This window comes from Rattus rattus, chromosome 14 (genome assembly GCF_011064425.1).
Source record: "Rattus rattus isolate New Zealand chromosome 14, Rrattus_CSIRO_v1, whole genome shotgun sequence".
In the NCBI taxonomy this organism is placed as follows: domain Eukaryota; kingdom Metazoa; phylum Chordata; class Mammalia; order Rodentia; family Muridae; genus Rattus; species Rattus rattus.
This window is the reverse complement of record NC_046167.1, coordinates 29,254,300-29,281,361: the sequence shown is the minus strand read 5'-3', so window position 1 is coordinate 29,281,361 and position 27,062 is coordinate 29,254,300. Positions and strand designations below refer to the sequence as shown.

Below are 27,062 nucleotides of genomic sequence, written 5' to 3'. Positions count from 1 at the left end.
CTCTTCCCACTTCATGGAACTTAATTGAGGGGAAAAAAAAATCCCTCATTGATGTTCATAGCCTTTTGGGTTTTAGCTAATTCCAGATGTAGTCAAGTTGGCGACTAAGAATGACCACTACAGCTAGAGTCCTGTTGAGAGAATCTTTGTGCCATACTGTGGGGTGTTTTCCTCTAGCAGTTTCAGAGTATCAGGCCTATTTAAGGTCCTTTAAATCCTTTGGAATTTGTTTTTACACGGTGAATGTCCTCCCATCAGTGTGTAACTGAGGAGTCTTTAAAAGACTCACATGGCTTTGTTGTGTATGCTCAGTTCTATGGCATTGATCTATAGGTCTGTTTGCTCAGTGCTCCAGCCGCTGTGACTCTGACACAGCTTGAAATCAGGGGTGCTGGTGCTTTGACTATTTGGTGTTTTTTAGGATAAAATTAATGTGCCCTTAAAGCTGTGATCAAATGTGTTTGAGAATGTATACCTCTCCCTGCCCCCTAAATGGTAGTGAATGCTACTACTGTGTATTGCAGTCTTTTCGTAAATTTATCACTGAATGTTAATTTCATCTCATCAAATGGGAAATTCTACCTCTATTTTTTTTGGTCTTCTCTTGGCTTAGGAACAAAGTCAGTATTTTCTCTTTAGTCATGTCAGAGTTCTGCAAAAAGAAACATTAAAACCATTACTATCTCCAGCTCCGTTCTCTGATGTGTCTAAACTATTTGACTTAGCATTGTTCAATTTCTCCTGATCCAAGGGATTCAAAAAGCAATGATAATTCTCATAGCAATGAGTGCACCAAGGACCTGTGTCATCAGGAAATGGCTGATCCCAGGTGTAAACAGGAGAGGGACATGGTGACCCAGAAACATCTTGAGCGTAGTAATGAATAGTAAACTGTTGGGGACTCAGCATGCTGATGAGGGCATCTCGTGTTCCCTCAGCGAGTGTCAGAACTGTGTGACACCTTGTGGACAGTTACCATGATCAAGGTGACAGCATAGAGCTCACCAGTATCTACTGAATTGAATGTGAAAGAGTTTGATGAGAAACAGGATATGTGAGAAATTTAACCTCTTCCCTATACTTCTTATTGTACCCAAAGGGAAAAGAAATCAGCATTAGACTAGAGTCATTGGACAGTATCTTGACTTCCTAAGTCAAAATTACCAGACGGAGCCCAAGAGGCAGCTCAGCCGGGAAAGTCACCTGCCACCATGCTGAGTTCATTCCCTAGGCCCAAGTTGTGAAAAGAGAGAACTAACTCCTGAAAGTTGTTCTCTGACCTCCATATGTGTACTGCGCCTGCATTCGTGTGTGTGTGTGTGTGTGTGTGTGTGTGTGTGTGTGTGTGTGTGTGTGTGTGTGTGTGTGTGTGTGTGTGTGTGTGTGTGTGTGGTGTGTGTGTGTGTGTGTGTGTGTGGTGTGGTGGGTGTGTGTGTGTGTGTGTGTGTGTGTGTGTGTGTGTGTGGTGTGTGTGTGGTGTGAGTGGTGTGAGTATGGTGTGTGTGTGTAATAAAATCCCTGTTATGAGGAACAGATAAGTATTGTGTGCTTCTAGGTGTGATATTCTGAGGACTGAAATAGTTCTATCCTATTCTAGTCAAGAACACATACAGTCAAATTATGACAGAGGAACCAAACAGGGTTTAAAAAGTGAAGAATGTAGTTTGTTTTGTTCCGTTTTATTACAGCAGGGATTGAACCCAGCCCCTTGCACACTGAAGCAAGTGCTTCTGCCACTGAGCTGCATCCCCAGTCCAGCCAGGAGTGTGGCCAGAGCTATTACTGTCACTTACTGTCTGTGGTGACGTAGAAAGTAAAGAAACAAATGTGCATCGGTGTGGCAGTAGCGTGCCTGCTGCAGGCTATAGAGGCACTCGGGTGTCCCGTAGGTGTTCTTATTTTGCAATTTGCAGTAGTTTAGACTTTCAAAGGAAAAAGGGGTTTGGTCTGGGTGGGGGTGGGATTCGAGTTTTCATGGGCATGATAGCTCATACCTGTTGTCCTAGCATTTGGGAGGCTAAGGCAGGAAGATTGTCAGCCTGGGCTTCGTACTGCTTTACAGAATGAAATCCTGTCTTTAAAAATAAGAAGGTAGGTGGTGGGCCAGCAAGATGGCCTACTGAATTAAGACACCTGTCTCTAACCTCATGACCTGTGTTTGACCCCGAGGACTCACATGGTCAAAGAACACTCTGTACCCCAAAAGTTCCTCTGACCTCAGTGCACAGACACAAAAAGTAAATATAAAAGGTGTGTTTCCCCCAGTAGACCCTAAAACACAATCAGACTTTGTGTCATTGCTTCTAGGAGCCAGTGCTCTGCCTTTGTGCCCAGCTACTGAAAGAACGCACAGCATAGCATTTCTTTGTCTCCATGTCTACCCAAGACATGGTCCAGGGCTCCGCTTTGTGACTGATAAAGCCCATAGCATCAACCTCAGAGCTGTCCGCGTGACAAATCCATAGCGATTTCAGATGTAGGATTCTCTGTCTGTGCTACTTGAGTCCATTTGAAAGTGACTCTAAGAACCAAGGTCTTCACCATGAGGAGGCTGAAGAATCCAGTGACGGCGTTGCCCGAGACCTGAGGCAAGGTTGCTAATCCCACTGCCCACAGCGAATAGCACACGACACATTTTCCTTGATACTCACTCAGAGTTGTTTTAGGAGATAATTTATTGAAAGTTAGTGCTTATATTAGAACCAGAGTGAGAAATGTCTCCTTGACCCTGAAAGCGTGCTTTTCTCTAGGAATCGTGCTCTGTTCCTTATGTCACATAGCACTGTTGTCGGCAAGCCTGCTTGTGCCCAGTTAGTTTGAACACAGTAATTTTGTTAATTATTAACTTTGTTACTGTAAGCATTTATATGTATTTCATCTCTGCACTAGATAGTAAGTACAGAAATTGTCCTTATCTTGTTCTCACTCGTCTGTGATCAGCTGAGCTCTGAAGGATTATGTGGGACATTCTAGAACTAGTCTTCGAGTTTTAAGGTGCGGAAGTGTAGTAGGAATGGTGTGTGAGGATGAGTGGAGACGACACTAAATAATCAGGCTGCAAACTGTGGCTTCACACCCTCTGGAGACCGAGTCCCAGTAAACGGGAGGAAACTACTGTCTCATATTACTTTCTATTTCTCTTTTAAAGTAAAGTCAGCTTTTATGTGGGATTGTGCTCCATGCACTTAGATTCATGTTGTAGCAGTATTCCTGTATGTAACATACAATACTAAGGGTTGCTCTTTCTGGTTTAGTTTTTGCGGTTTTAAAGATCAAACCCATGTCTTTCTTTACACATGTAAGGCAAAGATTGGACCACTGAACTATGCCCACAGCATGGTGATGGTGTGTGTTGTTTTGTTTTTTGAAAGATTCGTTTACTTGGTTTTACATGTACGAGTGTTTCATCTGCCTGTATATAGGTATGGTGCGTAGTATGCATTGCTGGTGCCCACAGAGGCCAAAAGGAGATTGTCGATCTCCCAGAATTAAGTTGTGAATGGTTCTAAATGGCCTTGATTGTGCACATGTCTGGTTGACCTTTTTAAAGGAATTAAATCCAGTGTGGTAGTTATTTAGGAGCAGTTGACAGCTGGATCTCATTCTAATTGACAGAACGTTGTTATTGTTGTTGTTGCTGCTACTAGTGCTTACTGTATAGATCAAGCTGACCTCAAACTTGGAGCACACTGTTTTGGCCTCCTGGGTATTGGGGTCCTGGGATCACAGGTATGTGCCACCAAGCTTGTGTGGCTGATGGAATTCATTAGAGAAGCCATGACACACCTGTAATCCCAGCTAACACTCTGGAGGTGAAAAGTAGGAGCCACAGGTTCTAGGCCAGCTGAACTGTTCAGTGGGACCTGTGTTGGCACTATCAAAAGGACCCTTGGGTAGGGGGCTGGGAATGGCACTGTACTCTCTGGTGAAATGAAGACAGTCTTCCTGTCTAGTCCCTCCGTAGTTCCCTGGAGGCTTAAAGATGATTTGAGAATGTACCAGCAGCATGTGGAGAGCATTGATAGAAAGGTGATGTGGGGCAACCTGGTTTGGTTCTTAGGAATGATTAAGCATTGTGGTGATGATGATTTCCCATGGGGTTTGCTCTAAAGAAAGCCACAGTTCACAGTAGAGCTTTCTGGGAAGAGTTGTACAGATAAGATCCTAAAAATGCATTAAAAACCTCAGAAGGTAGAACATCAGTCTGGTCCCTGTCAGTATGGCTTTCTGGGTGATTTGAGTCAGCCGTGTTTAATGGAACCATCTAGAGTGATAGATGTGTTTTCTAATTGGTACTTTTCTAGATAGCGCTTACCATCAGGCACATGTCAGTTGTGAGCACTTGGAACGCAGCTAATGTGGCAGAGACTGAATTTTAAATTTTGCTTGATTAGTATAAATTTAATCAAAATAGCTAGGGAACAAACCTAGATCTGGATTAATTTGGTTAGAAGCAGAATCCAGTGTTCTCTGCCTCTGTTCCACCATATAAGACTTTCTCAAAGTCTTGCTTCTGTAACAGTGACAGGAAGTGGAGACTCAAGGGAAGAACAGATTGCTGCAAAGTCTGGGTTGAGAGATGCTGGCACCTCTATAGTCACTCAAGTGTAGACATCCAGTTAGCACTCTCAGCACACCTTTAATTAAATAAGTCAATGAAGAAGATAGACAGCAGAGTAATACATTTAATTCTGCAGGTACTTAAGGCGTCCTCTATAGCAAGGGTAACAGTTACTGGCCACCCACTGAGTGTCCCCTTATGTCACAAATGACTAGTTGTGTGGTTATTTCCCTCTGGTTTCAGTAGATTTACATAATGCTAAAATACTTCTCAGTTGACTGCTTCAGACAGGGGTGGCACAGAACGGACAGGTTCCTCTTTCTCAAAACACTTAGAGATACAAAGATAAGACATAAGCCTCCCTTGAGGATCAATCTCATCTTACTAGAGGGTTAATAACTAAAGTGTCAAACAGCACAGAAACAGCAGTGGGAAGAGAGGAGGGAATGATTGGGGTAGGGTTTTTGTTTTTAAGCTATGTACCTTGCGGATTTTTTGATTGCTTGAAATGCCTCTAATTTATGCAGAATGTTGTATATCTTCTCAGCCCATTTTTCTGTTGAGGACTTAGTTTCTGAGGCTGAAGAGCTTAGGAACCACTTACTTGGGTGACTGATAGGCAGAGGACTTTGAAGGAGTGACATCATCTAGAGTTTGAAAAGATTAAATTGGAATGTACCTGCTTAGACAAAATGTATGTGATACAAAGAAAGGCCTGAAGTTATAAACTATAGCATGCCATAAGATAATAGACTTGATATACTTCTGGCCTTAGGGAGACTGGGTCAGAAAGAAGAATTAAAAAGGCCTCGCCATTCTAGACATTGGTTTTCCAGAGTTAGAAACTAATAACCCAAAGGAAAGAAATAGAAGGGTTTTGCTATCAGAATATTTAATTTTCTTTAATATCTGCTCCCTTCAGTGGTTTTTGTAAACCACTGAATGAGTTTTGATGCTGTAGACTGGCCTTCTCGCCTACATTTGCAAGTACCAAGCTACACATGTCTGACACAGTGACACAAGAGTCTCTTGACTTGAACCATTGGAACTGTCACTGTTACTGATAATGGCTTCCTTAATCTTTTGGAAAAATAGCTAAATGATTTATAAAATAGAACTTAAATAATCCAAACAAACAACTTACATAAAGAGTGGGTGGGGAGTCCTGTCGTTGTTTGTATAGCTTTTATCTACTTTCAGTTCAGTGTGGAAGACCCAGCACTAAGCTGGAGTCTGTGTGACTCTGGTGGTGCCTTCATTCTTTACGAAGCCCCGAAGCCCCGGCTGGCTTGCTGTACGCTGCCTTCTGTGCGGCCTCTGCTGGTGGAGTCATGGTAAATGATTGCTTGTGGTTCCTCCATCAGCTTTCAGCTTGGATGCTGAGCAGCCTGATTACGACCTGGATTCTGAGGATGAAGTCTTTGTGAATAAACTGAAGAAGAAAATGGACATCTGCCCAGTGCAGTTTGAGGAGATGATTGACCGGTTAGAAAAAGGCAGCGGTCAGCAGGTACAACTTCATGTCTGTATGTTTGCGTGTTCTCTGGACTGCTGTGTTCTGTGAACAGTACAGTAGTATGGAGGAGGGCTGAGGTAGCACTCTGCAGTTAAAGCGTAGACTCACATCTGCCTAGTCATCACCTGTATAATTTTGAGCATTATGTTTAAATTTTTTGTGCCTCACTTATCCCAGCTGTATATAGAGATAAAAATAATAAACTGGAAGGATATGGTGTCACACACCTTTAATCCCAGAACTTGGAAGGCAGAGGCAGATGGATGGATCTCTGTGAGTTAAAGACCAGCCTGCTCTACATTGTAAGTTCCAGGCCAGCCAAGGCTACATAGTAAGACCCTATGTCAAAGCAAAAAACTCTCTTTACCTGGCATTTATGTATTTGGTGACCAGTAGAAAGTGACTAATACCAGGGCTGGGGATTTAGCTCAGTGGTAGAGCGCTTGCCTAGGAAGCACAAGGCCCTGGGTTCGATCCCCAGCTCCAAAAAAAAAAAAAGAACCAAAAAAAAAAAAAAAAAAAAAAAAAAAAAAGTGACTAATACCAAGTCCTAAAGTCATGAAACACAGCAGGCTGTGTGACCTAGGAGTTGGTGTGGGATTATTGTAAAGACTGAGCACAGACCTGCTGGAGGTGTTGCTTAGTCACAGTGCCTGCATAGCACGCGTGTTGCACATGCTCCCCGCACCCAGCAAAGGCGGGTGTGCTAGTTACACCTGCCCGGGTCCTGGTAAATTAGACAGGATGCTCAGACGTTCAAGCTCATCCTCAGCTGTGCAGCAGGTTCCGGACTCACCCGGGATGCGGGAGACCCTGTCTAAGAAAATGAACTGTCAATACTGCTGTTGGCCTGATTGTTCTCAAAAAATGAAGCAGTGATGAATGGTGTTAAGTTCTCGCGTACGTGTTTTATGAAAGTGACGAAATGGTTTTACATTTAGCCAGTCAGTCTGCAGGAAGCCAAACTACTTCTAAAAGAAGACGATGAGTTAATTAGAGAAGTTTATGAATACTGGATTAAAAAGAGGAAAACCTGCCGGGGGCCATCACTTATCCCGTCGGTAAAACAGGAAAAACGAGATGGTTCTAGCACAAATGATCCTTATGTGGCTTTTAGAAGACGAACTGAGAAAATGCAAACTCGAAAAGTAAGTGAATTTTTTAATTTTATGAAAAATTATAGTTATTAATACCTTAATTTTGTGACTTAATTCTGTGCTTTTACATAATATTCCTTAAAATTATACTAGAGGGGTTGCTCAGTGGTTCTGAGCTTTTGTTTCTCTATCAGAGGACAGTATCGCAATTCCTGTACCCATATCAGGCAGCTCATAAGCTCCCGTGACTCCTCCTGCTCCAAAGATTCTAGTGTCCCGCTTTGGACCTGGGGGCACTTGTACACACACACACACACACACACACACACACACACACACACACACACTAACTTTTTTAATTACACAAGAAATTAGTAAAAGTAGTTGACCTTTAGAGTTTTTAATGGAGGTCTTAATACATATTAATACTGATTCACTTAAAAACCAGGTCTGGAATTGGTATCTTGGTGGTCTGTGTTCCTCTCCGGTGTCTTTAACCCTACAGATCCATACATTCTTATGTGCCAAGAATGAGAAGTGCTTCTTGATGTTAAGCAAGTAGCTTTATATTTCCAGAATCGCAAAAACGATGAAGCCTCCTATGAGAAAATGCTTAAGCTGCGCCGGGATCTCAGCCGGGCTGTCACCATCCTGGAGATGATCAAGAGACGTGAGAAGAGTAAACGGGAGCTGCTGCATCTGACACTGGAGATTATGGAGAAGAGGTGAAGCGAGTTCTCAGTGCCAGGACCAGGGGCGGGGTCATCGTGTTTTCCTAATCTGAAGTTTCAGAAATATTTTCTTTAATAGAGACTGTGGGTTAAACTGTGAAATTTTATACACAATTCTGTCTTAATTTTCTCGCAAGGTTATTGGGCTCACTAACAGCACATCAGGTGTTTCTATTGAGAGATATTTTATTATTTTTGAGTTGTATGGCTGTGTGAGGCAGGATGAGAGTGTGTGTAAATGCTAGTAGTTTATTTGGGGTGTTTTGTGGGTTTGTGGGGGATTTTTAGTACTAGAGACAAAATCCAGGGCCCTGCACAACCCAGGCAAACATTTCCCTGAGCTCCCTCAGCACCATGATACTCAGATGACCACTTAGTGCCATGCACATGACATGTACATAAAAGCTAGTTCTCAAGGCCCTGCTTCTCAACTCCCCCCCCCCAAAAAAAAACCACACACTTAAATTTCTTATGATTCTTTCAGAAAAAAAAAAAGTACTTTTGTAGCACAGACAGTCCTAATTGGCAAGGTGTTTTTGGCACTGCTTGAGGCATTTCAGCCTTGAGCTGCCACTGTGTGCCGAGCTAAGACTGGACGGCTCAGGAGTTAGCCCCATCAGTAGAGTGCGCCTGTCAAGCATGCAGCTCTGGGTTTGAGCCAGGTGAGCCAGGCATGGTGGCTCGTGCCTGCAGGAGGTGCTTCAGAGGTTCTCTTGCAAAGAACCTGGGTTTGATGCTCAGTACCCTGTGACATCTAACGACTTTCTGTTAAGCTTAGGTCCAGGGGTCCAGTATCCTCTCTGGCCACATGGGCATGGCACACACATGGTGCACAGACATACAAGTCGGCAACGTACCCATATGCATTTAGGGCCACTGTTGAGTAGCACGTGCATTGAAAGTCGTATGTTACCCCACCTACAGCAGGCACACACGGTACCTGAGGAGGTGGCTGTTGAGTGAGTGAGTTAGTTAGTTAGTTAGTTGGACTGTAGATCATTTCACAGTGTGTATGGAAGCATCTCATTGTACTCTGTGTATAGCTTAAAGTTTCCTTTGTAATTTCAGGTATAATTTAGGTGACTACAGTGGAGAGATCATGTCTGAGGTCATGGCACAGAGACAGCCAGTGAAGCCTACCTATGCCATCCCCATCATCCCGATTACTAACAGCAGCCAGTTCAAACACCAGGACGTCACGGATGCGAAGGAGTTCAAAGTTAACAAGGTTATTAGAGCTTTGTAACAGTAGATCCAGTAAACAGGGAAAACCATAAATTCTTACCGCAGGGAATTTCTGAACACTGAAAATAAGGGACACTAAAAATGGGGAGCTTTTCACGACAATTTAACTTCCACTTCCCTTGCTTCCTTACAAGGGAAGGCGTTGCTCTCTGTCTGATAAAAAGAGGGGTTTGCTGAGAGGGGGTATGAAATGTTGGTGTGGTTAGTGGTATGGAGGCCTGGAGAGAGCATGAAGCCTTCCACCCAGTGTAACGTTCCGGGCCACACCTGTGTGTCAGTGACAGGCGGGTCTTGTCAACAGCTGGTAACGTGGGCAGAAGTGGAAATACTTTGACAAGTTGATATGTCCTAATTTGTGAAGAGTAAAATTGGTGAGGGGAAAATAAATTAGTAAGGGGAAAACCAGGGGAATAAGAGAGAGCCGGCAGTGTGCCTTTCTGATAAACGCACCTTAGCGGGGAAGGTTTTCATATACTTGTGACCTAACATGTATCATTTAACTCAGACTTAGCATTCCATTTCAATTGAGGAAATAATGTGATCTGCTGATCATTTATTTTATTATCTAACCTGTTCTGTTTAATATTTTGTTTCTGTGATTTTTTTTTTTTTATAATTTGGTGTATAATTTACCGTACCATTTGGAATGGTGGTTTCTGCAGCATAGACGTTTTCCCTGTCAGAGCACTGACCAAGACTATTTCAAACATGTTGGTTTTGAAGTATTGGACTGTTGAACAGATAAATAGAAGTATCCTCTGTGGTAATCACAAATGGTGGCTATTAATCCCAGCAGAAGCTGTGCCTGGCAGATCTCTTGAGGTTGAGACACAGCCTGGTCTACATAGTGAGTTTCAGGCTAGCCAAGGCTACTCAGTGAAACACCTCTATCCAATTACCTCTGCCAAAAAAAAAAAAAAAAATGCTAAAGGCCATGTTCCAAATACTTGTGTGCTCATAATTTCCAGTCCTGTATATACAGTTTTCCTTGTTTTTATATTGAAGTCTATTGTCCACCTGTCTGAAATATATGGCCTTACAAATCACTTCAAAGGTGTTACTTTGATTTTTATATTTTGGGATTTAACTCGGATTCTAATTGTACAGCATTGTTCATCTGTATGTTCCGGAGACATGAGCCGTGCACGTGGTTCTGGTTTACCTTAAATCCTTCTAAGTCAAGACAGAGTCATTAATGGAATAGGCCTGCTGTTTTGAACATTTTCTTATTTAGATTTTCATTCAGACTGTTTTGTTGTCTGGCTGGAGAGCTGGGTGAGCAGTTAGGAGCACCCATTGTTCCTGCAGAGGACCTGGGTGCAGTTGAGTTGCCCTACGTGGCGTACAGTTCTGTAATTCCAGTTCCAGGGGGTCTGACAGTCTCTGGCTTTTGAAGACACCTGCACATACACATACACTTTTAAGTCTTTTAAGCAAATGTTTGTTTTGAACAGAGCAAATGTAGATTATTAGGGGAAACTGAGACTGACCCCCTGAGGGTAGGGGGGGCCACCAGGGGGTTGCCTGAGCCTCCTTTAATAGTTCAAGCACTTGGCTTCCCGAGTAATAATTAACTCAAGCTGTTAAGAGGTAGCAGTTGTGGGGTGTGCTTTCGCTGTGTGACCGACTCGTGTCTGTGTTGCAGCAAGATAAGGCTGATCTTATTCGGCCGAAGCGCAAATATGAGAAGAAGCCCAAAGTCTTACCGTCGTCTGCTGCCGCGCCCCAGCAGCCAAGTCCTGCTGCACTGCCAGGCTTCAGTGCTAAAGACTTAAACCAGTACGACTTCCCCAGCTCAGACGAAGAGCCTCTGTCACAGGTAAACAGAGGACCAGCTCTCTGCACACAGAAGAGGAACGTAGAACCCGCATGTTTGACCTCTCGTTGCTTTATTTCAAGGTTTTGTCTGGCTCTTCAGAAGCTGAGGAAGAGAATGACCCTGATGGCCCTTTCGCTTTCCGTAGGAAAGCAGGCTGTCAGTACTATGCTGTAAGTGTCAGACTTTCTGTAAACAACACACAACAGACAGACTGACAAAATACAATAATTTGGATTTTTTTTTTAGCCTCATTTAGACCAAACTGGCAACTGGCCCTGGACTAGCCCTAAAGATGGAGGCCTGGGGGATGTGCGATATAGATATTGCTTAACTACTCTCACCGTACCCCAGAGGTGTCTTGGATTTGCACGAAGACGGGTCGGGCGCGGTGGAAGGTAACGCGCTTCTGCTTTCCTTGCACCAGCATGCTTTTTAGACATTGGAGTCAGAGTTTAAACTGAGGCCCTCCTTGTGAACAGAGTCTAGAAGCTCCAGCTTGCTATGCTTAGCAGAGCTGTCTACATGTTCCCATTGCACTCCCAACGTCCTCACCCACTGCGTAATCCGTACAGGCCCGTGTGGGTTCTTATCTCCCCAAGCTTCTTAGCACCTGAGTTATCACAGAGTAGAATCCCAAGAAAGGACAAGTGTACTTGTGTGTGCACACTCAGGATTGGTTCAGGAGACTACAACCAGAGTCGCTGAGTTCTGGGGAAACCTTACGGTAACTACTGCAGTGACCACTTAACTTTGCTGCTCATGGCCTCAGTTTGTCAGGATGTGGTTCTGGGGTCTGAAATAGAGTATTTCATGCATGGAGTGGAGGAGAGAAGGAACTACAAAGCACAGAAAAGCTTTGGTTGAAAGACAATTTGAAAAAAAGAACTTTGTCCAACATTGAGCTTTGAGGCTAAAAGAACCAGAGCCAACAAGATGACTCAGTGGGAAGAAGCGGTTGCCACCAAGGTGACAGCCTGAGTTCTGTCCCCAGCACTCACCTGGTGGAAGGAGAGAAGCAACTCTTGGGAATTGTCCTCTGGCTGCTGCGTGCACGCCGTGCTCTGCTCCGTGTGCCGTGCGCACACAGCGTGAGAGTCAAACGCTGCAGTGATGAACTTGCTCACTTTAAATGTCCAGTGTACTGTTGCTCAGCTTGGGGGAAAGCGTTCGGGAGAGAGAGGAAAGTCTGTGATGTAATCTCTGGTGTCTGCTCCTTGTGCAGGGTCTTGCTGGACAGAGCGCATTCAGACTATGACAGTATGTTTCACCACCTGGATCTGGACATGCTTTCCTCACCACAACCTTCTCCAGTCAATCAGTTTGCCAATACCTCAGAAACCAATACCTCGGACAGACCTTCCTCTAAAGACCTCAGTCAGATACTAGTCGATATCAAATCATGTAGATGGCGGCACTTTAGGCCCCGGACACCATCCCTTCCTGACAGTGACAGTGGTGAGCTCTCCAGTAGAAAGTTACACAGAAGTATAAGTCGAGCAGGACCAGCGCAGCCTGGGGCCCACACGTGCAGCGCCTCCACACAGAGCAGAAGTAGCAGTGGCTCGGCACACTGTGGTATGTCCTTTTGTGGTACCCATTGCTATAAGGGTGGGGTCTCCCATCTTGTTGAGGATGTGGTATATTATTCCTGTAGTGAGGTCCTCACGTACTTCTTTGAGTTCTGCTCAGTAGTGCTGTTGCTGTGTGGGTTTGTGTGTACGTGCATCTTTCCTTAACCACAGCCAAAGAGAGGTGGTATGTTTGTCACTATATATTTAATGTTTAACTTGTTATCTTGAGGTAGCCCATGAACCACAAGATTCATTAATTTTCAAGTAATAAAATAAAAGGGACCCCAGGTTGTTATTGGTATGTACTTGAACATCTACTCTGATCTGTTTAAATTTAGAGGCCACTAGTCAGTAGTTAGACATAAACTTACACTGGCAGTCGTTCAGAATAAATACCAGAGAAGCTGACTTCTAATAGTTTGTAGATATTTTAAAGATAATCCCTACTTTGTTGTATAGTGTGAATAAAACACTGGGAACAATGCAATGTCCTGTGACTTTCTTTTTTAGACCACTTGAGTAGTCCACATTATCTGAGTTGTATAAATTATAAAAGCTCACTGTCAACATGGCTCAGCCTCACAGCCTGAGCTCAGTCCCCAAGACCCACACAGTAGAAGGGAAGGGTCCCACTCCTTCAGTCTGTTTCTGGCCTCGGTGCGTGTGCTGTGGCCTGTGTGCATGTACACATCAATACATACAATAAGTGAAGAGATAGTTTTGAGGTTTTTTGTTGGTGGTAGTTGTTTTGGTGATTATTCTGAAACAGGGTTTCACTGTCCTGGCCACTTTGTAGGCCAGGCTGGCCTTGTACTCGTGGAGATCTGCCTGCTCGACCTCCTGAGTGCAGAGACTAAAGACATACATGTACCACCATGCCTAGCTTACGCTTGAAATGTTTTTAAATCATTTCATTAAAGTTCTTTTAGGATGATTTTAATACAGATTAAGAAGAGGATTGTTTCCCTAATTACCTAATTAGGTTACAATTAAAGTGTTTTCTACGCATAAGAATTTGCTGACATCTTCAGAGGAAATGCTCCATAAACTAATTTACTTGTTAGTTACAAAAAAAAGTAGTTCTGTGATCTGACCAAACTTGAAAATCAATTGTCAAAAAATCTATAGTTTCTGGGACTTTAGTGATTGTAATTCCACTAGTTTTATTACTGTTTTTCTGTCCTGAAAGCCAGGCTGACGAGCTGGCTGATTGGAGCCTTAGTTAGCTATGCACGGGTATGGGGAATTCAAAAGTGGAGACTCCTAATCGGTTCCCCCCAAATATTTTTGGAGATATATGAGGGTTTTTTTGAGATTTTTATGGAGAAAGTAGCCATGTTCTATCAACCACATCCTGTCACTCCTAAAGTGGAAACACTATAGACCAGGACAGACCTCCAGATTTCATTTCAGTTTACGTAACATGGTATGCCGGCGTGACTTACAGAAGCATGTCAGTGCCAGTTGCAAACTTTGCTGTTTTGTTTCTCAAACATCATTAAAAGGTAGACATTAGCAAAAGGTAGCTGAAAAAAGCCTCTCATAATTATGTAACTTTTCTTCCTCATCATTTTTTTTGACAGTCAGACCTTTTTAAATGCTGTCTTTATTTTCACATATACTTAGAAAATAAGAGCTTACAGTAGAGTTATGCTGTTTTCATGCTTGGGAATATTCATGAGGTCATGAGGCTCTCTAAATTATGTCATGTGTGAATTTAACATAAGTGAGTTCTGCTAACAGCCCCTGAAGACAGAAAAGACAATCCAGCTATTCTAGGTCTGCTGAGGGTCTCATGAGTTTCAGCCACATCCTCTCCGCAAGCATCTGCAGGCTAGACCTTAGCCGTGCTGATTCAGCCATCCCGTCAGATGGATAGGTGTCAGTTTGGCCCATAGTGTAGGCCAAATATAGGGCCTCAAATTTAACCACTTCTGATTATTCAATTACTGACTCAGATATTGAAATTGATACAAGTGATACACTGCCCCACCAGGCTCTTTTCTAAGTAGCTCTTAGTGAGCTATATCCACATTTTGAATAGAGAATTCCAACTGAAGTGTATACCAGGAGTGTACTCATTTCTTTGAAGAGTATGCAGTTGTACAGCTCAGGGTCCCTTCAGCTTGCTGTTCATTGGCCATTTCACAGCTGTGCACCCATGGAGCGTGTCCTGAATAGGGTGTTGGGTAGCCTCCGAGGACGTGTCTTGACTGCTGTATCCCCTTCTGTGTATCAGAGGGAGCTCTTGGGAAAACTTGGTGATAGGGGTTTAGAATTTCTAGGGCTAGGTCTGCTTCGGGATAGGATACATTGTTTTTAGTGATCATCAGTTAATGCATGATTTGGACTGTTTTCAATACTTTTCTAGGCTTTTATCAAGCTGTACTAGCACCTTCTTACTGTTTGGTCAGTGGTTGAGCATCCATCTATTTTGTGCATTTGAAATTGGAGTGATATCAAATTGCTAGACAAGGGTCTAGCAGTGACTCAGTAGGTGAAGGCTATGAACCACCAAGCCTGCTGCCCCAGTTCTGTCCCCAGAACCCTCAGGTGGAAGGAAAGACTCCACTCCCACAAGTTGTTCTTTGTCCTCCTGATGCACACTCACTCTGTCTCTCTCAGAGAGCAAGAGAGACACGCACACAGAGACAGACAGACAGACAGACAGGGGAAAGGATATATGTATGAGTGTGTAGATGATTCAGAAAGACTAAAACTCCTACAACAGTAAAAGCCTCTTAGCGTCCAGGGAAATTGAAATCAGCATCATTGTAAGTTGTTTTTCTAAACTCTGTCTGTTCCAGCCCTCTTTGTGTTTGAGCAACAGAAGCTCTACCGGCAGAATCCGTGTGTTTGGCCTGATCTTGCATGGAAAGGCAGGCCTGCAGTCTTGTGCAGTGGTTCTTGTTCCTTGTGTCAGTCTATGGGACCCTAAGCTTACCTCAAGGACTTTCAAATCCAGAGTCTTTGAGGAAGGTGGCCTCCCCCCACACACACGGCACCTTGTGTGTGGTGCACTGTGAGTTCAGCAGGTGGATGTAAATGTTGCAGGAGCGTCACGTCCAGAGTAGCACTGTGATAGTGAAATGTCACTAGCAAGGCGCACTCAGCTGTGACACGGCTTGCTGTCAGTTGAATTACAACACACCTTGGTTTTCAAGTTGGGTTTTTGTTGGTTGATAGAGACTGGGAAGCTTTTTGATTTCAGTTCCCTACTGCAGAGATCCTACTTTAGTAACCAGACCATTTCACATCGTAGTTATTTTGTTTGGGCTTTTTATTTGGTTTTGAGTGGCTGAGGATTCGATCTAGGGTCTCCTGCACCCTAGGTAAGCGCTGTACCACTGAGCCATATCCCCAGCTCTTGTTTTCATTACCTTTTGGGTCAGCCTCTTAGAATTAGAAAATACTGATTCAGAGTTGTTTTAAAACAAGTTTGTGGGTTTTGTTTTTAATGAAATATAAATGGTTCATTTCTTGCTGATTCGTGTCTCCCTTCCCACTTAGGTATCTTGCTGCAGTGTCAGGGGTGTGCCTATTGGGCCTTAGACAATTCCAGGTACTGGAAGACAGCATTTCCCCATTCTTGGAGTTGGTTTGCTTTACAGAGTCTTAACCCAAAGTTAGCTAGAGACTCCTAAAAACCTGGTAGTTTCATCATAATCTATTTCTGATGGGAGGAAATGGAATCGATCAAATTATTCTGCATGGAACGAGCTTGCTCAGAGAGCTTATCTATACACTACCACAAGCAGCCTCCTGCAGCTCAGTTTTCTCATGGGATCGAGTCAAACTGTTCACCAGAGATAGCCTCGTTTCCTTCCCCAGTTCAACGCTCTTGCCTTTCTGTTCTAACCGTGAAGTCTCACTACTGGTGGTGCTTGTTCACCTTCCGTGTTTTTCCCCAGGCCCTCAGCCTCATGTCCAGTGTGAGGTTACAGGACGGCATCAGGTGTGATGGTCTCGTTGACCACCGCTGCTCTTTTGGTTCTGCAAAGCAGTTGTGATTCTAGATTTGCTTTAGTTGGTTCTGCCCACTGTTTGAGAGTTAAATTTGACTTCCATTTTATCTGAAGATGTATAGCTGAAGACTCCTGCCTTGATGCCCCAGTTCGTTAGCAGACATTTGAGAAAGTATGGCTGCTTTCATTTATCTCATGAAACATTTGGTTGGACCTTAGAGTTAGAGTGGATCAGGGACCTTGAATGCTTCTGCAGTCTCTATGACAGAATAAGAATATAAAATCCAGTTCCTGTTTCATTATCCACATGTACTACCTTACCTTCATACAGATTGCAGTTTTATTTCTGAGAAGGAGCTGAGAGGACTTGGCAGCCACCTAAATTGAGTCCTGTCACATTGGCATGGAGATACTGAACCACAGCAGGTGGCACGCTCTTCTGAGGACGCTGTTGTGCTGTGCTTTTATTTCTCACTGCCAGCCTCTGTTGCTGTTTTAATTACAGATCATTTACCAGAAACATCCAGACCAGATGTTACAACTAGACTCTAGATAGAGCAGCAGCATCTAAAACGCAGTGATGAGATGCTGAGCTGACTGGCTCGGGGGTTAAGTGTTGTTTCTTTATCTCTGCACCTGCACTGGCAAGAGACAGATGTTAAAAAGTAGACATGGCTCAGCGGTTAAGAGCACTGACTGCTCTTCCAGAGGTCCCGAGTTCAATTCCCAGCAACCACATGGTGGCTCACAACCATCTGTAATGGGATCTGGTGCCCTCTTCTGGTGTGTCTGAGGACAGCTACAGTGTACTCATAACCATAAAATAAGTAAATCTATTTTTTAAAAAGGGGGATTGGCAGAAACTGAGGGAAAGTTTAACTAGGGCAGAAGTATTTGAAAGTCTATTCACAGTTGAGTCCCAGTTTACTTACCACTAAATGTTTAACTGAAGTACACATACACCAAATACTTACAAAAGAAATTTTGCAGGGAAATAACATTGCTATCTATGAGCATCTGTTTACCTTCACTCATGAGAGGTCATCAGCAATGGCTGAAACATCATTTTCCTAGGTATGAAATGCCCTGACCCTTCCAGAAAAAAAAAAATGAATTACCTAATACCAGTAAGTCTCCCCACAGAATTAGATCTTTAGATTACAAATGGTAGGAAAGACTTACAAGTTAGATACCAATTAAATGGAACTGTAACACAAAAAGTAAGAGAATCGGTAGGAGTATTTTCCCAGGGAGAAGTACTTTTTTTGCCCATGTGGGCCATGAACTTAGTTCAGTTCAAGAACGTGTGAAGGTGCCGATAGCCTAGCGGTCTTCTGGGCACATACAGTATGTGGTAGAAGTGCTGCTGTCTGGTGGTACCAGGCAGACCTGGGACCCTGGAGCTTAGTAAAGTTCCTCCCAGGTTACAAGTGAAATTCAGAACACTTGATGGGGTGATGACATTTCAACTAGCAGAGCGCTTCTAGGCAGTCAGGTGGGCATGTTTGAGAACGGCGGGCTGAAGCACAAGGAGTGTTGGTAATAGGTGCTCTGGTACCGGGTATGGCTAAACTCTGTTGTTTTGAGTTGTGGGGTTTTTTTTGGGGGGGGGGTTGCTTGGGGTTTGGGGGGGTTGGGTTTTTTTGTTTGTTTTGAGTTGTGTTTTTTTGGTTTTGTTTGTTTGGGGGTTTTGGTTTTTTCGTTTGTTTGCTTGCTTGCTTTTTAAGTAACTTTTACTCAGACAGGAAAGGTCTCTGTAAGAAGCCTTCACTGTCAGGTGGCTGTGATATTGCTTTCTTTTTTCTTCCCCTTCCCCCCTTTCTTTTCAAATTGACAAAGGAAAAGAATAAAGAAACAGGTTTCCTTTTTAAAGTTGCACACACTTTTGGGGGTAATAAATGAACATTTTTTTGTTTGTCTTTTTTAGAACTGAGCTCTCCATAGACACACATAAGTAGCATAACACAGTGTCTGTCCTCAGGCTTCACTCTGTACAGTAATCAGCATTACTCCGTTCTTATTGACTGGATTTTGTCCAGGTGGGTTAACTGGGTGGGGAAAGTTCATTAACCTTAACCCTGGGACTTCTTTTCTTCCTGTTAAACTTGAAAGATGAGTTCTCCTGTTTAAGTATTAAACTATTGGATTTACTTTTTATGTAGAGGAAAGTTTTATAATGACTGGAATAAGAAGCTATGTAGACTTTAGTGTTTGTACACAGCTGTTGGGACGGCCCGAGCCTTGGCATGGCGATCTGGACAAAATAGAAGCGGAATGCTGGTTACCAGGTTTCTCCTCATGCGCAGTGCAAAGGGCATCTCCAAGCTCGTGGACTGAGAGCCCAAGCACTTTCTGTGCTGTCCAGCACAGTGTCACACACAGCTGAGAAAAGCAGTGGTTTTTCTTGAAGTTGAAGCCACTCTGGTTAGATGTGGCAGAAGATGCTGGTTTCTGTCTGGAATGATCTCTAGCAGCATCATTTCTATCCAAATGCCTCCACTTTGCACAAAAACACCTTTTTCTTATGCTGGACTTTTGTAGTGTTGTAAGGTGTCTGTGGTGTCTGCATCTTTGTGAACCGTCTCCTTGTTTTATGTTCAGCATTTACAGCCGAGCAGTACCAGCAGCACCAGCAGCAACTGGCACTCATGCAGCAGCAGCAGCTTGCGCAAACTCAGCAGCAGCAAGCAAATAGCAGTTCCTCCACCGCCGCTCCACAGGTGAGGGGCTTGTGTGTCTTATGATTATCCCTCATTGTTTCCCACCAGAGTTCATCTCTCATTACCAAGGGTTGTCATAGAACCTTGCATCTAACCAGCAGACACGTGGCTCTGGCCTGAATGTACAGGGCTTAGAAAGAACACTCCAGGTGAGTATGGAAGCCGTTCCCTCTGCTGCTGTTATACAGAGTAACTTAAGAACGTAGCTCTCTAAGTGTAAAGTTGCTTCATTCTGACGGGTCTGTAATGTACTGTCCTCATCGTAAAGCCCCATGCAGCTGATGTTCCAGTTCCAGAATTAACCCAAAACCATCTGTTCTGCTCTTAAGTATGGAAAGATACTTGCTGTATAGATAGACTTGGGGCTGAACGGCTGAGAACTGAGTCCTTCCAAGCATCTTAAAGGAAATTTCATTTTTGAAAATGCGAGAGGCCTTTTCATTTTTAAGTTATGATGTCAGATCTTTTTTTAATGAAGGGATGGTTGTCTCACTATTGAAAGGTGCCTCTGGGTGGACAGTGGGTGGATATTAGCACTGAGGGTGGGTAGGAAGAATGGTGTTTGGAAATGAAATGAAAGAAGTTACGTATTTGCCTTAATGGATTTGTCCAGGACTGAACTACCTGAGAAAATTGAAACTTTCTGCTGCTGTTGTATCCTGCACTAATAGGCTTATTTTTGTAATTGCTTTGTATATATTCTGTATTATCATAGGAAGATCAAAATGTGTAAACCTTTAAGTTAGACAGTTAACTATAGCTATGAAAATGAAGTAGATTTCATTGGTTTGCTGCTTTTAGAGCTGTGAAGCTGATTCTGGTGACCTGTGTAGTGATGCTGACTGACTCTGGTGACCTGTGTAATGATGCTGACTGACCCTGGTGACCTGTGTAGTGACGCTGACTGACTCTGGTGACCTGTGTAGTGATGCTGACTGACCCTGGTGACCTGTGTAGTGATGCTGACTGACCCTGGTGACCTATGTAGTGATGCTGCCTGACCCTGGTGACCTGTGTAGTGACGCTGACTGACCCTGGTGACCTGTGTAGTGACGCTGACTGACCCTGGTGACCTGTGTAGTGATGCTGACTGACTCTGGTGACTTGTGTAGTGGCGCTGACCGACTCTGGTGACCTGTGTAGTGATGCTGACTGACTCTGGTGACCTGTGTAGTGATGCTGACGGACCCTAGTGACTCTGTATAGTAAGGCTACCGACTGTGGTGACTCTGTGTAGTGAGGCCGACCGACTTTGGTCACCTGTGGTACTGACTGATACTTCAAGACAATTACACTGATGACCTTTGTGTTTTCCTTTCAGGGTTTTGTTTCTAAGACATTGGATTCTGCCAGTGCACAGTTCGCTGCTTCTGCTTTAATGACGTCAGAACAGCTGATGGGATTCAAGATGAAGGATGATGTGGTGCTTGGGATTGGGGTGAATGGCGTCCTTCCCGCCTCAGGTGAGGAGAAAGACCCAGTTATATTCATATGCATACATGTTTGTACACATTGTGATTTAGCCGCAGAGTGCAGTGTTTACATGCTTGCTTCCTCTCCCTAGGAGTATACAAGGGCTTACACCTCAGCAGCACTACACCAACGGCGCTTGTACATACGAGTCCTTCGACCGCAGGTTCAACCTTGTTACAGCCTTCAAATATTACACAGACTTCGGGTTCCCACAGCGCACTGAGTCACCAAGTAACTGCTGCCAACTCTGCAACAACTCAGGTTCTGTTTGGGAACAACATCCGATTAACTGTCCCCTCATCTGTCCCCACTGTCAACTCTATCGCCCCAATAAACGCACGGCATATACCTAGGACTTTAAGTGCTGTTCCGCCATCTGCCTTAAAGCTGGCTGCTGCAGCAAACTGTCAAGTTTCCAAGGTCCCCTCCTCATCCTCTGTAGATTCAGTTCCAAGGTGAGTAGTTCTTTGAAGATTAAATGTCTGAAATGTAAGCACCTAACTTGCCTCCTGAAGTGGCTATCCACCTAAGTCTTCTCTTCTTTTCCTTTTGTGTATTGAATATATATAAACATATATATGAATACATGAATGAACCTTCGCTTATTCAAGAACTAAGCAAGCGGATATAATAATTCAGTGTTAGTTGAATTCAGTCTTGAGACCAGGCCAGTCCACTCACTGGGACAGTCAGTGTTGCTTCTGGGGCCCGGACCTCCCCTAATTGAGCAGTAGCCTCGAGTGTCATCACTCTTGTGTGGCTTTGGTGGAGGGAGGTCTCTTTAGGTGCTGTTATGCTGTTGATGGATCTCATCGGTGGCTTACTGTGGGGTAGACTTGGTAAAGCCTCCTTCGCCAGTCTGCTCGCTACTCATTGTGGAAATGCTGGCAGGCCTGCTGACATCTAATAAGCCGTGGCTTTCTCTGCTCACTGACCTTCTTGATTTCAGGAGTTTAAGGTTTTTGTCAAGGTTCCATTTTAACTATAACTATTAAAATAAAATTAAAATTAAATTTTTAACTAATTAAAATCCTATTGCTACAAAGTACTAGGAGAAAAGAAACAAAGACCTGCATTATTCAGATTAGCAAGAAATAAGCTTAAAACATGAATGTGGGTGTTAAAACAGTGCAGGTAATAGACAGAAGCCCTTCTAGGTTTGTCTCAGATCAGTGTGTGTTGCCCAGTTCATTGTATTGACAGTCGCTCTTGTTTTAAAACCGAATTGTGTGTTCTATAAAATATCAGACCCCACTTGATTGGGTGAAGAGAATGTGTATCATAAGTTTGAGTGGGCAAAGCAGAAATAAAAATTGGAGAAGATGGTGCTTAGCGGTTAACATTGCTGCCTAGAAGGCCAGTGCTGTGCTAGACCAACACTGAGACTTCAGCAGAGAGCGTTCGGGAGAGCAGCTGTGCAGGAGCTCACTTTGCACACCCACAGGCCCTGTCTACATTTATCTGTTCAGTACCAGGAACGCATTGTTGGTCTGATCATGGCTGATCAGTGGACTAGTTCTCCTCTTCCACATCACCAATCATGACTTCCATTGCTGTAGAACATGACAAATATGGGGACATTTACAGCAGATGGGACTTCTCATATCCCTGTCTTTATCCAGTGTTCCAGTGTCTGTCTCACTTAGTGATGTTGATTGAGACCTAGATTTAAAGTCCCGACGTGAATTTTGGAGATATTTGTGTCTGTGCTGGATGATTGTTAAGAATTGTGGAGATATTTGTGTCTGTGCTGGATGATTGTTAAGAATTGTGGAGATATTTGTGTCTGTGCTGGATGATTGTTAAGAATTGTGGAGATATTTGTGTCTGTGCTGGATGATTGTTAAGAATTGTGGAGATATTTGTGTCTGTGCTGGATGATTGTTAAGAATTGTGGAGATATTTGTGTCTGTGCTGGGTGATTGTTAAGAATTGTGGAGATATTTGTGTCTGTGCTGGATGATTGTTAAGAATTGTGGAGATATTTGTGTCTGTGCTGGGTGATTGTTAAGAATTGTGGAGATATTTGTGTCTGTGCTGGATTGTTAAGAATTGTGGAGATATTTGTGTCTGTGCTGGGTGATTGTTAAGAAAAGCTTTGGGTTGGGAGGAGGAGCTCCTCCGTGGGCAGAGGCGCTTGCCGTCAAGCCTGACAGCCCGCGTTGGTCCATTGTGTCCGTGTGGTGGAAGAAGAGAAGCAGTCCTGCAGCTTGCCCTCTGACTACACAACGTAATTGTGTAAAGGCCGAAAAAGAGTTCAGGGCCAAAGAGAACGACTCAGTGCTTGCCAGTACACGCAGGAGCAGCTGAGTTCATAATCCACATTTTTAAAGAAGCTTCACGTGTTGAGTGCATGACCCTCCATTGTGGGGGTTACAGGAAAGGATGGGATCAACTCCATGACCTTCAGCTTCTCTCAGAAACTAAGGTGAAGACGGAGAGAAGTGACACTCGCCATCCACTTGTGGCCTCCATGTGCACGCATACGTGTGTACACACTCACACACATCCCAAAACGATGATAAAGGTTTAGGGCTACCATGATGGCTCCATGGGTAAAGGCCCTTGCCACCAAACCCATCAAGCTATGCTTGATCCCAGAACTTATATGGTGGAAGAAAAGAACTGACTCCCAAAAGTTGAGCTGAGATACTCTCGTGAGCACACGTGTGTATGCACTTATGTACCAAGTAAGTAGATAAGCGTAAGAAGGGAAGTCGGCTGTGGAAGGCAGCTGCAGATGTAACTGTCAGAGCTGAGACGTTTCGGTGTTGAGTGTGTCTGTATCTTTGGGTCACTTGAGTTCTTGGACAGTGTTTTGGCAGTTGGCATGGAGTTGACTGTTGACCCCTGATATACTTGATTTCTGCTTGCCTGTTTTTCATAATTACGAAAATTCCTAATCCTTTGTCCCCTTGCCCCATAAGTGACCTTTCTTCCTGCTGTTAAAGATAACTAAGGCTTTTAAAGGAAGGACGGCCTTCACTGGCTCGGCTCGTACATGACCATTGACTAACGGAACTTTTATCCCAACAGGGAAAATCATGAATCAGAAAAGCCAGCACTGAACAACATAGCAGACAACACAGTAGCAATGGAGGTGACGTAGCTTCCTGGGAGCAGGACTGCATCCTGGGGACATGGTCAGGTGCTATGCATCAGAGCGTTGGAACGCAGGGAGGATGGAGTGCGTGTGCGGTTCCGTGGCAGCTGTGGGGACTCGGCAGCACTGCGCACCTCTCGTGCTTCAACCTTTCTTTTCTTATTGTTAATAGGAAAAAATCAACATCTGTAAATTAAGAATACAGCAATTATCTGTACAGTACTGCATATTTGTAATACCCTTGTATATATGTTACTTGAATACAGAACTGTTCATTTGTGATGCTTTGCACTTGGGGGCGGGGGGTGGGGGGTAACTGCAACAAGAGTGTGAGCTGTGAGATTGTGTAGCTGGTGTCATCACATCATGTGCATGGTGCGGAACCTGCTGTCTCTATTTATTGTGCCGTGTTTACAGGTTTTGTACACTGTACCCTCATTGGTTCCTGTGCTGTAGTAAATGTGTTAGGTAGCTGTGGACTCCTTGGTATTTTGTAAATGGTATAACATAACTTGGTTCCCTCTGGGTCCTTGAGTTTTCTGTGTATCATGTGAAAAAAAAAATGGTGACATACATACAGAATTTTACAAAAAAAAAAAAGGCATCAGTTTTTTAAAACGGGGAATGTACTGTTCAATGGGGATCTTCCTGGTCTACTAGCATTAGGATGCGCAACAAGCTAAAAATGAAGTCTCTTGAATTCTCCCATCCCCGCCTGCCTGCAAGCTTGGGCAGCCCTGGTACTTAAAGCACTAATGTTATGTTGCTGCCCTACAAACAGCCCAGTCGTCCCATTTCCTTCCACACCAAAAAGTGTTAAATCAAGTACACAAACGGAGTCCTTACAACTGGAGTTTATGTTGTCTTGCCCTTTTTTTAGCACAAAAAGATGTACTTTTATATTGTGGAATTGTTTAAAGACTTCATTCTTTACTTGTTCTTACAGAAAGGATATAGGGGAGAAGAATGCTGTCCGTGTATCGTCATTCCAGTTTGTAAAACAGCCAGCCAGCTTTTTCCTTTTAAGATTCTCCAGAAGGCTGCGAGGCCAGAACCACAAATATCGGGTGCCTTCCTTTGGAAATATTTGACCTCTCTTCTGTGAAGAGAATGGTACTTACCAGACTACTACTGCTTTGTTAGTACCGAAGTCTGAATGCCCAGTCCAATGGCAGACATATGTTATCCTTAAGGTTTTTAATCCCACCTGGAAACATTGTGATAGAATTCTCACAAAATAAACCCAGGGCATTACATGTTGACAAACTAACATGCAGTGGTCTCTGCCTTTTGTTTTCAACCCCAGAACTTTGTGTGACTTTGTTGTTTGAGTAAGGGGCTTGGTTAGAAATGGGAAGGGAGAACTTCATGTTTTCAGTGATTATTTTGATGTGTCTGTCTACAGCAGTGAAAGAAATCCCTCTCTTGTTTAATAATCTCATGGAGGTGAGAGTAAATGAGATGTAAAATGTAGTATGACTAATGGGAAGGGAAAGTCAGCGTCAGTGAACGAGTGCAGAGAGCCAAGGATGTTCCCAGTCAGACTGGGTCAGAGACTTGAGCAGCAGAAGCAGTCAGGCAGAGAGGAGCATTGACGCAGGGACCAGGGAGTGGAGTATAGGGACGACAGCAGAGTATGGCACAGAGGACTCTGACTTTCTGTACAGAACGGAACTTGGAGCAGAAAAGTCCCACTCTGCCTCAGTATCCAGACTAGTCTTCAGGGGCAACTCCCAGTAGTAGATGACCCCAGTGACCCCAGGGTAGTGTGAAGTATTTGGCTCTGTCTCTGTTTAGAAGGGCCATTAGAAGTTGCTTACAGGCCAGACCTGGTGGCAGTAATCCCAGCAGAGGCAGGTGGATCTCTGAGTTGAAGGCCAGCCTGGTCTACAGTGAGTTCTAGGACAGCCCAGGATATGTACAGAAACCCTGTTTCTAAAAAAGAAAAAAGTTAATGCATCTGTTTAGTAAGGCACATGAGAAGAAAGGGTTAAGAAAGCTCCAAAGGAGCAGTGAGGACCAGAGTTCAATTCCCAGAACTCAGTAAAAGCCAAGTGGGGACATGCTTGTCATTGCAGGACTGAAGGAAAGGTAGATGGTAGTGCGGACCCTGGGCTCACTGGTCAGCCAGCCTAGCCTGCTCTGAACACTGCAAGCAATGAGAGACTGAAAAGCCAAGGTGGGCCCCTTCTAAGGGACACCATGATGGTGCTCTCTGACCTCCACATGGATGTACAGACAAAAAAATGTCTTACCTGAGCAGGTTCAGCCGACCACAGACAGTTGAAAGCACTGTGGGAGAAGTGGGTGTGGGGAATTGGGGTGGTTTAAGATCACTCATTAAATACCCATGTCAGGATGAAGGGGATAGAAGCAAGCGTGTGGGAATTGGGGGGCGGGGGTTGGCGATAGGAGGTTACAGAGCAAGGGATAGGAGGGTAATGCAGCGCTGACAGCAAGGTGAGCTTGAGTTAGTTTTATCTGTCTCAAAGGAGTAGACAGCTAATGTGAAGAACTGATTCCCACTCACATTGCAAGGGGAGAGCACGAGGTTTGTCTTTCCATCCCAGTGTGTAGTCAATAGGACTGAAAACTTAAACCGCAGATCAGGATCAGCGCTTCCGAAGGGCACACTGCAGGTCGGACGAGGCCAGTGTCCTCCGAAGCTTGCTCTGTCCGCAGGCAGATCCATAAATGCTCTGGAGAACTAGGAAGTGAGCCTGGCTGAGGTTGGGAGGTAGCTGTGCCGGTCGTGGTCCTTGCAGCATCTTTTCGGGTGCCTCACAACAGGGATTCAGGAGATGTGCAAAGGAATATACGTATTTTTTTAAAGGGGTACTGTAGTTTGGAGGACCCCTAAACTGTTTCCCATGCTCTTGCTACCGTATTGCAGTACCATGAAATAAAGGACACGATACAAACAGCTTAAACAAGAAGACCTGGGGAAAGTGAAAAAAGGGCACAGGTGTGACAGACAGCCTTAAAGTCACACCTGCCAGGCTCCAAAGATGGCAGTGTTTGTCTACAACTGTGTGTGGTTAGACCATGCACACGGTTTCCTTGGTAACCATCCTCATGGTTCCCAGGGTAACCTTAGAGGTCACTATAGCTCTAAGCTTTGGTACAATTCATGAACAAAACCCCCAGGTACCCTACAAACACTATCTTTTTACCCAGATTTAAAAAAAAAAAATTCTCTTTTGAACTCTAAATTATAAGGATTATGGGTTTGGTGTATGGTTGGTTGGTTGGGTTTTGGTT

The 27,062-nt window shown here is 44.0% G+C and overlaps 1 protein-coding gene across 3 annotated transcripts in view; it reads left to right on the top strand.

Annotated features, from left to right (window-relative positions):
- Epc1 (enhancer of polycomb homolog 1) overlaps positions 1-25,071 on the top strand; it is a 90,391-nt gene extending 65,320 nt beyond the window's left edge. For 2 of the 3 annotated variants that reach the window (XM_032885085.1, XM_032885084.1), the window contains exons 3-14: positions 5,926-6,071; positions 7,019-7,225; positions 7,751-7,899; positions 8,974-9,133; positions 10,796-10,969; positions 11,050-11,139; positions 11,216-11,364; positions 12,192-12,544; positions 19,107-19,225; positions 20,547-20,688; positions 20,790-21,153; positions 23,735-25,071. In XM_032885085.1, the coding sequence (XP_032740976.1) occupies positions 5,926-6,071; positions 7,019-7,225; positions 7,751-7,899; positions 8,974-9,133; positions 10,796-10,969; positions 11,050-11,139; positions 11,216-11,364; positions 12,192-12,544; positions 19,107-19,225; positions 20,547-20,688; positions 20,790-21,153; positions 23,735-23,807 (2,126 nt within the window). In that variant the 3' untranslated portion in view covers positions 23,808-25,071. Of the gene's footprint in view, positions 1-5,925; positions 6,072-7,018; positions 7,226-7,750; positions 7,900-8,973; positions 9,134-10,795; positions 10,970-11,049; positions 11,140-11,215; positions 11,365-12,191; positions 12,545-19,106; positions 19,226-19,305; positions 19,375-20,546; positions 20,689-20,789; positions 21,154-23,734 lie in introns of all 3 variants that reach the window. The other variant, XM_032885086.1, reaches the window with a different exon arrangement.
- Positions 25,072-27,062: the final 1,991 nt, after the last annotated feature.